This window comes from Moschus berezovskii, chromosome 23 (assembly GCF_049115385.1).
Source record: "Moschus berezovskii isolate FMDL1 chromosome 23, NW_MosBer_1.0, whole genome shotgun sequence".
NCBI classification, from domain to species: Eukaryota; Metazoa; Chordata; class Mammalia; order Artiodactyla; family Moschidae; genus Moschus; species Moschus berezovskii.
This window is the reverse complement of record NC_142482.1, coordinates 57,129,243-57,143,072: the sequence shown is the minus strand read 5'-3', so window position 1 is coordinate 57,143,072 and position 13,830 is coordinate 57,129,243. Positions and strand designations below refer to the sequence as shown.

Genomic DNA, 13,830 nt, shown 5'->3' with positions numbered 1-13,830 from the left:
AACTTTTAGGTGGAGAGAAATATGGTAAAAATGAAGGACAGAGACATGGAGCTTAATACTGAAAGTCCTTAGAGTATATTCCTCTAAAATCCCTGTGAAATACCATACAAAGAAAATACTTAAAAACCAAAAACTTTAAGGTATTAAATAGCCTGGCTACTGGGACAAGGATACCTTTGGGCTTCCCTGGTGGCTTAAATGCTAAAGCATTTTTGCCTTCAATGCAGGAGGCCCAGGTTTGATCCCTGGATTGGGAAGATCCGCTGGAGAAGGGAACGGTAACCCACTCCAGTATTCTGGCCTAGAGAACCATGGACAGAGTAATTTGGGGGGCTATAGTCCAGGAGGTCGGACATAACTGAATGACTTTTTATTTGTTCCATGTTATGTAAGAATCCAGTTATTAAGCTAGAAACAAACAAGGTAAATATACATTTGTCTCTTTTAAGTTAGGAATAGACCATAATTGATGTGAATTGTTTTCCTTCCTGGAAATTTTCTACTCACTCTGCATCTTTTCAACAAGACACAGGCTACTGATCTATAGTTCAAAAAAGATGATATACCATCAGTATCGTCAGGAACCTTAAATTTTTGCTTGTCTTCTGAGAGATGAGTATAACACCCATCTGTTGAGAATACCAATTGAATTAATGATTCTGAAATCATATAAGCTATTGCCATACTCCAATCTGAGTAAGACAAAATCCAAAGCAGTTTAGGTAACATAAAATACTGAATAATCATGAAAATTAGTGGATTGCGAAATGAATGACCACCTACCGTCACCGATGAAGCTGGCCCAAGACTCTCCAGTTTATTAAAGAAGGCATAAAGTATATGAGAGTGAAAGAATTGACAACGCCTGAAGCTCAGAATACACCCGCTCAATTGTTTTCTTGGTGCTGTTTGCAAACTATTACAACAGAACATCATCCATTTTACTGGTCACGTGTGTTTTTGCCTCAGATAAATCCCTACATTGCTTCCTGCCCAGCTTTGCCCTTTCATCACTTAAATCATGTGGCTTGAATTTGAACCGGCTCATAATCTGAAACTCCTGGATATTTAAATCTTATCACTGATGTCATATTAGGTTTCCAGACAGTTGGCTAAATTAATTCTGCTCAGCTCATTCTCCACCTCTCCAACTGAATCAGTGTGGCGTCCATGAGATAAACCTTCTGCACCATACTGTGCCCATTTTCCAAAGGAAAAGGCAGCTAGTTACACACTCTGCACTGATGGAGACCAGACAACAGGAAACAATCCTAATACTAAGGGTCCAGAATCTAGGACAACGTGTAAGCTTGACAAACGTGGAATAAAAGGACACCTGCTCCTCGAGGCGTCAGGGCTACCTTTGTGCAGGTTCATTGTCTCATTAAGATGGCTTTCAGCTATGAGCATCAGAATATCCATCCAATAATATGGAAAAAAAGTGCACTTCATTATCTCAGCAAAATAAACTTTGAGACACCTAGAAAGAGGTTATAAGCAAGAGCTTGACATAACGGGGCTATGGTTGGTCTTTTTCCCATTTTCTTCCTCCTTCCAGGAGCTTCCCTGGTGGCAAAAGGAGAAAGGGGCAGCAGAGGATGAGATGGCTGGATGGCATCACAGACTCGGTGGACATGAATTGGAGCAGACTCCGGGAGACAGTGGAGGACAGCAGTCCCTGGAATCGCAAAGAGTCGGACACGACTTAGTGACTAAACAACAGCAAATACACAAACAGGGAGAACGCTGAACCGACGTGGGGCTGATCGTGAGACCAACGGCTTGCTTCTAGCCAATAGGAAATGACAAAGGTGAAGGGGTTTACAGAAGCAATTAGAGCTCAGGTAGTTTACTTGGAGTTCATGTATTCTGGTTATTCTGGGAAGTCCTGACTTAATCAGGTAAAAGCTTCAGGGTCCTTCCCCAAGGTGACAGGCAGCTTTCATCAAGTGATAGCCGTGGTCAAGGAGCCACATTGCATGGAACTCTGGCCCCGCATGCAGGAAATAGACAGCACAAAGGCAAAGCCTCCCCTCACGAAGCCACGGGACAGAAACCCTGCCCAGAGTCTGAATGAGCCACAGGCAGTCCCTCCCCTGTTAAGCCCCCAGATGGCAACGCAGCCCTGCAGACATCTTGACTGTAGCTTTGTAAGAACCCAGGAAGAAATCATGAGATTAAAACATGTGTTTCATTCTGAGCTGCTGTGCCGTGTGCTTAGTCGCTCAGTCATGTCTAATTCTTTGTGACCCCATAGACTGTAGCCCACCAGGCTCCTCTGTCCTTGGGATTCTCCAGGCAAGAATACTGGAGTGGGTTGCCATGCCCTCCTCTAGCGGATCTTCCCAACCCAGAGATCAAACCCAGGTCTGCAGGCAGATTCTTTACCATCTGAGTCACCAGAGAAATGTAAGAACACTGGACTGGGTAACCTATCCCTTCTCCAGGGGATCTTCCCAACCCAGGAATTGAACCAGGCTCTCCTACATTACAGGTGGATTCTTTACAAGCTGAGCTACCAGAGAAGCCCTCTGTGTATAAGGTGTTAGGCAGCAATAGAACACTAACACATGGTATTTTCTACCATTAATGTCTGAGTTTCTCACTGCAATCTTTTATTTATTCATTTACTTACTTATTTAGTGGAAGAGATTATTTTATTTATTTATTTTTATTTTATGCTGTTTTCTTCCAGCTTTATTAAGATATAGTTGACATATAGCACTGTATGCAGGTCTTTTATTTACCAAAATACTTTGCTTCTCAAAAACAAACAGGTCATTATTTTAATAGTATAAATACAAGTAGAAAGTGTATCATTGTGGGGCTTTGTAGAGAGAAGGAAAGCCTCAGTCAGTAACAACAGCAAACATTCCTTGAGCATTTACTATGTGCTATGAGAATTTATACTGCTCCATTTTTTAAAAAATGCATATTTGAGCTCACTAAAATAAGGTGGGGAGTATTGTTGTTGTTTAGTTGCTAAGTTGTGTCTTGTGATGCCATGGACTGTAGCCCACCCTGCCAGGATCCTCTGTCTATGAGATTTCCCAAGCAAGAAGATTGCAGTGGCCATTTCCTTCCCCAGGGGATCTCCAGGAGATCTTCCCAACCCAGAGATCAAACCCACATGTCCCGTGTCTCCCACATTGTAGGCAGATTCTTTCAGTTCAGTTCAGTTCAGTTCAGTTGCTCAGTCGTGTCTGACTCTCTGCGACCCCATGAATCACAGCACGCCAGGCCTCCCTGTCCATCACCAACTCCCGGAGTTCACTCAAACTCATGTCCACAGAGTCGGTGATGCCATCCAGCCATCTCATTCTCTCTCGTCCCCTTCTCCTCCCGCCCCCAACCTTTCCCAGCATCAGAGTCTTTTCCAGTGAGTCAACTCGTCGCATGAGGTGGCCAAAGTATTCTTTACCAGGGAATTTATTCAGTTACCAGGGAAGCCCAGGTACTATTAGCTCTGTTTTAAAGATAACTTTTTTTTTTTTAACAGAAACTGAGGTACAAGAAGTTTGAGAAACTTTTCTAAGTAATTCATAATGCTAATTGGTTTGGGTTTAGGTATTATGGCCCCAGAACCTATATACTTAGCCATTAAGATGTGTTCCTTCTTAGCCACCCAGGAGACAGGAATCAAAACCATCCCCAAGAAAAAGAAATGCAAAAAGGCAAAATGGCTGTCTGAGGAGGCCTTACAAATAGCTGTGAAAAGAAGGGAAGCGAAAAGCAAAGGAGAAAAGGGAAGATATAAGCAGCTGAATGCAGAGTTCCAAAGAATAGCAAGGAGAGATAAGAAAGCCTTCCTCAGTGATCAATGCAAAGAAATAGAGGAAAACAATAGAATGGGAAAGACTAGAGATCTCTTCAAGAAAATTAGAGATACCAAGGGAATATTTCATGCAAAGATGGGCTCGATAAAGGACAGAAATGGTAGGGGCCAAAAAAAGCAGAAGATATTAAGAAGAGGTGGCAAGAATACACAGAAGAACTGTACAAAAAAGATCTTCATGACCTAGATAATCACGATGGTGTGATCATTCACCTAGAGCCAGACATCCTGGAATGTGAAGTCAAGTGGGCTTTAGAAAGCATCACTATGAACAAAGCTAGTGGAGGTGATGGAATCCCAGTTGAGCTATTTCAAATCCTGAAAGATGATGCTTTGAAAGTGCTGCACTCAATATGCCAGCAAATTTGGAAAACTCAGCAGTGGGCACAGGACTGGAAAAGGTCAGTCTTCATTCCAATCCCAAAGAAAGGCAATGCCAAAGAATGCTCAAACTACCGCACAATTGCACTCATCTCACACACTAGTAAAGTAATGCTTAAAATTCTCCAAGCTAGGCTTCAGCAATACGTGAAGTGTGAACTTCCAGATGTTCAAGCAGATTTTAGAAAAGGCAGAGGAACCAGAGATCAAATTGCCAACATCCACTGGATCATGGAAAAACCTATTTCTGCTTTATTGACTATGCCAAAGCCTTTGACTGTGTGGATCACAATAAACTGTGGAAAATTCTGAAAGAGATGGGAATACCAGACCACCTGACCTGCCTTCTGAGAAACCTGTATGCAGGTCAGGAAGCAACAGTTAGAACTGGACATGGAACAACAGACTGGTTCCAAATAGGAAAAGGAGTACGTCAAGGCTGTGTGTTGTCATCCTGCTTATTTAACTTATATGCAGAGTACATCATGAGGAATGCTGGGCTGGAAGAAGCACAAGCTGGAATCAAGATTGCCGGGAGAAATATCAATAACCTCAGATATGCAAATGACACCACCCTTAGGGCAGAAAGTGAAGAAGAACTAAAGAACCTCTTGATGAAAGTGAAAGAGGAGAGTGAAAAAGTTGGCTTAAAGCTCAACATTCAGAAAACTAAGATCATGGCATCCAGTCCCATCACTTCATGGCAAATAGATGGGGAAATAGTGGCTGACTTTATTTTTCTGGGCTCCAAAATCACTGCAGATGGTGACTGCAGCCATGAAATTAAAAGACGCTTACTCCTTGGAAGGAAAGTTATGACAACCTAGGCAGCATATTAAAAAGCAGAGACATTACTTTGTCAACAAAGATCCATCTAGTCAAGGCTTTGGTTTTTCCAGTGGTCATGTGTGGATGTGAGGGTTGGACTATAAAGAAAGCTGAGCACCAAAGAATTGATGCTTTTGAACTGTGGTGTTGGAGAAGACTCTTGAGAGTCCCTTGGACTGCAAGGAGATCCAACCAGTCCATCCTAAAGGAGATCAGTCCTAAGTGTTCATTGTAAGGACTGATGGTGAAGCTGAAACTCCAACACTTTGGCCACCTCATGCGAAGAGTTGACCCACTGGAAAAGACTCTGATGATGGGAGGGATTGGGGGACGGGAGGAGAAGGGGACAACAGAGGATGAGATGGTTGGATGGCATCACTGACTCGATGGACATGGGTTTGAGTGGACTCCGGGAGTTGGTGATGGACAGGGAGGCCTAGTGTGCTGCGGTTCATGGGGTCACAATGAGTCGGACACGACTGAGCGACTGAACTGAACTGAATACGATAGAGATATCAGTCAATAACTACCCAATTACACGTGGATCATTGATAAACTACTGGCAGAAATATTCCTCCATAGGGATTCACTTTGCTGTGCCATTATAAGCTAACTGGGTTCTCACTCCTCCTCCACGGCATCTTATCTTCACCCACATCTACCCTACACTGTGGAATATGCCAGTAATACTTAAACACATTGCTTTGCGATAGTCATCACCTGTACACTCTAAAGTCCCCTGATGACTCTGAGGTCCGCCAGGTGACATGCTCTAGTGCAATCAGAAGTGAAGAGGAAGAGGAATGAGCCAGCTGAGTGTTGGGGAAATGAGCCACCTAACAATGACAAGCTTTACTTTCTTGGGCTTCAAAATCACTGCAGACAGTGACTGCAGCCATGAAATTAAAAGATGCTTGCTCCTTGGAAGAAAGGCTATGACAAACCTAGACAGCATATTAGAAAGCAGAGATACTACTTTTCCTAAAAACATCCACACAGTCAAAGCTTTGGGTTTTCCAGTAGTCATGTACGGATGTGAGAGTTGGACCATAGTGAAAGCTGAGCGCCGAAGAATTGATGCTTTCGAACGGTGGTGCTGGAGAAGACTCTTGAGAGTTCCTTGGACTGCAAGAGGATCAAACCAGACAATCCTAAAGGAAATCAACCCTGAATGAACATTGGAAGCACTGATGCTGAAGCTGAAGCTCCAATACTTTGGCCACCTGATGTAAAGAACTGACTCACTGGAAAAGACCCTGATGCTGGGAAAGATTGAAAGTAGAAGTGGAAAGGGGCGATAGAGGATGAGATTGTTGAATGGCATCAATGACTCAATGGACATGAATTTGAGCAAGCTCCAGGAGTTGATGAAGGACAGGGAAGCCTGGCTTGCTGCAGTCCATGGGGTCACAAAGAGTCGCACACAACTGAGTGACTGAATAAAAACCACAAAATCTCTCCGAACTTTGGATAGGTAATCTGTAAAATGGGCTGAAGGATATCACATCATCAGGGTATTTTGAAGACCAAATGAAAAAAGAAAATGTATGGGAATAAGATTAGGAGATTTATAAACTATAAAATTCTGTAGAATCACATGTGGTTATTTTATTGTCAGATAGGTGGATACACAACATTATTTTTTTCTCTTTTGTGAAGAATAATTATGAAGGGATAAATTTGGAGACCCCTAAGAAAGCTTGTTAGTGCAAGATTTTTGTTTGTTTGTTTTAGCCACACTGCACAGTATGTGGGATCTTAGTTCCCTGACAAGGGATTGAGCCTATGTCCCCTACATTGGAAGCATGGAGTCTTAACCACTGGACCATCAGGGAAGTCCCTTTAAGTGAAAGAATTTTATACTTAAAAAAAAAAATCACTTGATAGAAAAGAGATACGACTACTCTTCTACCAAATTAAGAAATGCTTTATTCTGGTCGTACTGCAGACACATTACAATAGATTTTGGGGGTTGGTTCTTTGGGACATTTTTTTTTTTTTTTGACCATTAGGTCTCAGGATATATTTAAATGGTGAAAAGAAAAAATATACTTTGAGGTGACTGTAACTACACTTTGATTGCTGAGATTGAGTATATATCTATTTAACCCTTAAGAAGGGGCGGGGGGGGGTAAACTGAAGGTATTATGGGTGGATCATGGGAGCCTTTTCCAAAAGGCCACGTTTATTTTCAAGTGTTTAGATTGCCAAGACAAGGATTTCTCTCCAACGTCCAATTCATCATCCTCCTTACTCACTGTAAAATCAATCTGTTCTGTTTGTATGACATAAACAACAAGTCATTTCTCAAGAATGAGGCAGACCATATGTGAAGGTGTTTGGGAAAAGCACAACAGGGAATATGCCAATCAAAGGAGCATCTGCATTTTATTTCAATGTCAAATCACATGTGAGTTATAAAAAGGAAAGTGTATCACTTGTATTGAAGAATAACTTTCCTGTTGTGATATTTATAGTTAACTCATACCTTCCCTAAGCAACAAATGGAGGCCAGTCACATAAATGAATGGCTGAGAACACAAAAAGGAAGTCATTCTGTGTGGGTGGCAACATGTGCATTTAACAAACAACTCAGCATCTGCCCTTTATTCACCTCCTTGGCGGGAGGAAATTTACAACAACCCATTATATGTATTTTCTTGAGAATCAGCACTTTCTCCTGAATCTATTAATAAATATCAAAGCAGCTTGCAATTGATTGAAATAGGAAACGATAAAAAGACTAGCAAGTTCTAGGAAGAATTTATTTTTTTATAATTGGTACTGGATTGAGATTGAAAGGAAGTGAGTTCTAATCCCATTTCCACTCCTTATTAGCTGTCTGACATAAGGCCAAGTCACTTAACTGCTATCAGTCTCAGTTTGATCCTAGTATAAACCAACGGGGCTGAACAAAATCATCCCCAAGATCCCACTCTAAAAACCTATGACTCTCTGGTTGCTTAGGCACCAAGTCGTCTTTGAATGTTAATGGAAACATTTTGAGATGGCCTTGTTATGGAGCTCAGTCCCCAGTCATGAGTTAGGTACCTCTGAAAACCGTGTTAACTTCTTTAAACTACTCAAGTGATGGCCACTGCCTTGAAGCAGTCATCAGCACTATTTCCAGAGGAATTTAAAAGGTCTTCTGACATACTCCATCAGAGAAATCACTGCACACAGATGAAGGGTGTGAGTGCATTAGGAAGCAGGGTAGACAATGAGATTCTGAGACTATGCTTAGGCAGGCAAATGAGTGCTTATTTATGTAATTAACTGAGTGGACAATATAAACGTTCTCACTAGAGTCTTTCCTCTCGTAGGAAAATAAATAAAATCTTCCCAGTGGACAATATATTTTTGGACCTGAAATATGTGTTTTTGCTTTTGAATTGTGGTGCTGGAGAAGACTCTTGAGAGTCCCTTGGACTGCAAGGAGATCCAATCAGTCCATCCTAAAGGAAATCAGTCCTGACTATTCATTAGAAGGACTGATGCTGAATCTGAAGCTCCAATCCTTTGGCCACCTGATGCGAAGAGCTGACTCATTGGAAAAGACCCTGATGCTGGGAAAGGTTGAAGGCGAGAGGAGAAGCAGGTGACCGAGGATGAGATGGTTGGGTGGCCTCACCGACTCAACATGAATTTGAGCAAGCTCCAGGAGATAGTGAAGGATAGAGGAGCCTGGCAAGCTGCAGTCCATGGGGTCACAAAGAGTTGGACATGACTTAGCAACTGAACGACAACAAATGTGTTGTTAGGTACGCATATAATTTTATTCATCATTAACGTGGACTTGAGGTAGCTCCTAAGACACACTTCCGTTAGCTGGGCTAGAACAGAATATGTGTCCCCTACAAAGCACTGGTAAGACTCTTACAACCATTGGTTTCAATGCCAAATATTAACAAGAGGCAGTACGGGAAGTGGGGAGGGTAAATTGGTGGCCATGGCCACTAAGGGTATCAAATCTAAATCATTTCAGTGTAAGAGCTTATAGAAGAGAAGGAATTTCTATCACCAAGTATCAAAATATAAAATCCTGTGAAAAGGTTTGGAGGGCCTGGTTGAGATTGTGTGCTTACCCCTGAATCAATCACAGTTGTCATAGGAACATAATACATGTCACAGCCCAATGCCTTGGGGCATGTAGGTGGTATGTGAGTAGGTGGGGGTCTGCAATCATAAAAGAGGGTGAGTGAAAGAATTCTTATGGAAGAAACATCCTCAACAGGTAGAAACAATAGTCACCACGGAAAAACAGACACAAAACATCTAGAGTCATTTTGTCCCGTTGCTCTTTTCTCCAGAAAATTCCTTCTGGAAACACCAAAATTCTTAATTTACTCTTATTTTCTATGTATTAATTCAACAAATATTTATTAAGTGCTTGCAATTTATCAGTCATTGAGAGTAGGCCAGGAAGAACACAACAGACTTAATCTCCATTCCTGTGAAATTTGTTTAACTTACTGTCCAATGGGAGCTTCCCAGGTGGCACTAGTGGTAAAGAACCTGCCTGCCAATGCAGGAGATATAAGAGAAGCAGTTTCAATCCTTGGGTAGAGAAGATCCCCTGGAGAAGGAAATGGCAACCCACTCCAGTAGTCTTGCCTGGAGAATCCCATGGACAGAGGAGCCTGGCGGGCAATAGCCGATAGCATCACAAAGAGTTGGACCTGACAAGTGACTTAGCACGCAGGCGCTAGTCGCGGGGCTGGGGGGTTGCTTATGGAACACCTAATGACCACGTTTTGAGTGGTATGAAAAGGTGTGCAGGGTGTAGAAGGAACACGTAACAGTCAGAGCCAACCACTGAAGGGGTAAAGATGGAAATCAATCATCTAGTACTAAAACATCCAGGGACACCTTGGCGATCTTGTGTTATTTAAAATAGAAACATAAGGACTTCCCTGGTGGTCCAGAGGTTGAGAGTCTGCCTACCAGTGCAGGGGACACGGGTTCAATCCCTGGTCCTGAAATATCCCCAATCCTGTAGGGCAACTAAGCCCATTCACCACAAGTACTGAAGCCACGTGCCTAGAGCCCGTGCTCCGCAACAAGAGAAGCCATGGCAATGAGTAGCCCATACACTGCAACTGGAGAGGAGCCCCCACTCAGCACACGAGAGAACGCTCACACGCAGTGAAGACCCAGTGCAGCCAAAAACAAATAAATAAAATTGTTCAAAAATTTAAAAAGAATATATGAGCAGAAGAGAGGCATCTGCTCACAACAACGTATAAAATCTCAAAGAGGAAACTTAAGAATCCTGCAAGTGTTGGCTCTGAGGCTCAGAAGAGGAGGCGGTGATACAAACCCCACCAAGCAAGGGCCCAGAGGACTTTCGTCTGTGATCAGCCGACACCATGGGCAGCAGGCCCACCGGGCTGAGACGTGCTGGAAGCAGGTTCTCTTTTACACACTCAGAGGCAACTTAATTGGCTCTCTTTCTGTTTAAGAAAATCTAACAGTCTTAACATTATATTTGGAAGTTTGGGGGAAAAAATGATTTTCAGCTACAAACAAGGTAATATTACATTTGACTAGTTAAAGGTCTGGTATGTTAACAGAGGAAAAGAATAGAAGCTGTGATTTACTGAAGTTTCAGCAATCTACCAAATTTACTAGCATCAGCATGTGAAAGGAGGCACATGGTTGGGACAGGAAGGGGAAGAGGTGGACCTTGTGCGAGAGAGAAAGAAGAGATCTACGCTGAGACTCACTGCACAGGGGCAGCAACTACTTCCCACACAAAGTCACATATATCTTTGAAGCTGGGTAGTACAGTATTCTGTGTTAAATGCATTTTATGGGGATTTGAAGAGGATTTAGGTAAAGGCTGCCCCCATAAATAATTTACCAGCTCTATTAAAACATCAAGGAAATTGTTCAGATTGTATCTCAGGCCATTTAAAACACAATGCATTTATAGAGGTCTCAGCAGCCCCTATATCCTCAACTCTGATTTAAAAGAAATGTTTGGAGTGGTTAATTATCCCATATTCCTTTTTTTTTAAAAAAAAAAAAAAAAGAGAGCAATTTCAAGACAAAGGAGAGGTTGGAAGTGAATAAACAGTTAAGATGACCAAGGAAGCTGGGAGAGAGAGACAAGCTGAGCTGCAATCACTCATTTACCCTCTTATTCATTCACCCAATAAATATTTACTGGTTGCCTATTATAAGCCAGGTATTTTAAAACTAGGGCCTAGAGACCCAGGAGTGATCAGACAAGTAGGGTTTCTGGGAGGGACTATATGAAGGAAATGGCAACCCATTCCAGTATTCTTGCCTGGGAAATCTCATGGACAGAGGAACCTGGCAGGCTACACTCTACAGGACTGCAAAGAGTCTGAAACGACTTAGCAACTGAACAACAGCAACACAGCCAATGCACCTTGCTGTAGAGCAGAACATTGTAAACACAGCAATAGTGTAAAGCAGCTATCCTCCAATTAAAAATTTTTACCAAAGGGTTTCTGTCTGTCTAAGGCTTCTTCTTAGTGAGAGAAGGCAGAAATATGCAAATAAATGACTTGAAAATAAATATAAACGCTTAACTTAAACTGTGGTAAGTATTTTAAAGGAAGAAAGCTATGAGAAAATATGCTACCAGAGAGGGGAAGGGTACCCCTTTATGTAGGATTTTTAAGGAAAGACCTCTCTGGAGCAGGAAAATCTATACTAAGACCTGCAGTACGTTCTTCCATCCTACTAAGATCCCAGAGAACATTCCAGACAAAGGAGGCATCTAGTGGAAAGGCCCTGATGTGATAAAGAGCTTGGTGTGTTTGAAGAACACATCCTCCGGTGACTGATGCTTCCTATTTCAAACTTTGGAAAAGACATTTTCCTCCAAATTTATTATTATTAATATTAGTTGCCTTTACCAAAAATCTATACACACCAAGTGATTGTCCAGGCTATCTTATCTAAATTATCTCTCAGTTTTCACAATACATTTAAAGCTCCACAATATAGCTATTATTACTCCAACTTGATACAGGAGAAAACAGACCTAGATAGTTTAATCATGCATATTAAGCGATTGAACTGAGTGATTTCTTATCTCCTGGCCTCTTTGACTACCCTTCCTGCCTGATGTTTCTTAAGCACAAAACTACATCTCTCTTTTTTTCAGAAAAAGACTTTTGGCCCCACACCATGACGTGTGGAATCCTAGTTTTCCCACCAGCGATTGAACCCACACCCCCTGCAATGGAAGGAGTCTTAACCACTGCACCGCTGGGGAAGTCCCAACCCTGCATCTCTTAATCCAGAGAACAGCTCATTGGTTAGCTTGGAGACCACACTTCAGCTGTTTCAGGGAAGCACTGGTGAAGGTACTGAGACTTCTACACTTAAATGAAAACCAGTAGAACTTATAAAAATGTGACTGGATGAGGGAAGTTTGAGCTGCTACCATTTCTCCTGGTGATGGTTCCGGGATGGAAGAGTAAGAGAAAACTCTTCAGAAACCAAACCATAAGGCAGATAAATGCCCAGGGGGAAAGCCACTCAGGGCAGGGATCTTGAGGGACAGGGTGGCAGTGGTTTGGAGCAGATGGACTTTGACAAGCTACTCCATTTCTTCCTCGTTCCTAGTTACTCTGTGTCGTGGTGCCGCTTGCCGTGGTTCCTTCCTTTATCCTTGATGAATCCCACCACTGCAAAATTCTGTACTCGCTACCTCTGAGAAGCTCCACTGTGCTATGTATATTTTTTCCTGTCTGCTATACATATGCTTGCATAGACAGATATACCTGTATACACACCTCCAGGTAGAGAGCAGTAACCACAGTCTGCTTAGATCTTAAGTGAACTAAGTGCAGCCATCCTCCAAACCCCATCTCTAGACACTGCCCACCCCAAATTGTCGACATTTCTCCACTGTCATATGCTTCCCAAGATCTGGCTCAAACTTCTTCTGAAAATCCTTCTCTATTCTGAAGCAAATTCAAGCCATCATTTATCCAGGGGTGTGTGTGTGTGTGTGTGTGTGTGTGCATTCTTTGAAACAAAAAAAAATAGTGTTATCATGTCACACTGATGCTCTTAAATGTGTATCAACTTCACAGGACTATGAGCTTTCCCAAATCAGGGTACAAATCATACAGCCTGTAATCACACAATCAGCATTTGTTGAATAAGAATAGAATAAGTAAAGATTTGTTGAATTCAATGAATTTAAAAATTTAAATAGAAAGACAGGATAGTTACCCACCAAACTGAAAATTTGTGTTTTTCCAGCTCCTCCAAGTAAGATGTATCTTGTGAATAGTCTTCAGTTTCTCCAGTTTTCCAAGCAGTTGGTTTTTCCTTCAAAGAATGAAATGAAATTAAATAAATGGGGAAAAAATTACCGAGGAGCAGATAGAAAGTTTACCTGGTTTCAGGGACAATTTTCCCAGAATGATTTATAGAATCATTGGTCAGATTATTTACTGTTGGTAGTTTTAATTATTCCATTTCATTCCTGACTAGCTTAAGGATTACTGAAATTCTTTAAAATATATAAGAGCTTTGAATTGTCCCAATTAAAAATATTTGATTTGCACACCTTACTTGACTGCTTACCATATGCTTTTGTAGTCATTCAAATTTCAAATGTGATGGTATTTCTTTATGAGATGCTTAGATACTTTATTCAATCTTGCTGAATAAAAAGTTGAAACTGCTACCAAGAATTATAGCAAAGATTTGGTTTACCCATCAACACTGCTGATTGGTTAAAATATAGGTGTTTTATAACAGAGTGTACTAAATTGATTTCAGTGTGGTGAGTC

At 41.7% G+C, this 13,830-nt stretch overlaps 1 protein-coding gene across 1 annotated transcript in view; it reads right to left on the bottom strand.

Annotated features, from left to right (window-relative positions):
* The window catches only part of LOC129543293 (uncharacterized), a gene marked incomplete at its 5' end in the record, with an annotated part of 139,519 nt that extends 126,150 nt beyond the window's left edge, over window positions 1-13,369 (bottom strand). Inside the window, one exon of the mRNA XM_088831269.1 lies at window positions 13,269-13,369. Coding sequence (XP_088687395.1) covers window positions 13,269-13,369 — 101 coding nt within the window. The remainder of the gene's footprint in view (window positions 1-13,268) is intronic.
* Between the last annotated feature and the right edge of the window lie 461 nt (window positions 13,370-13,830).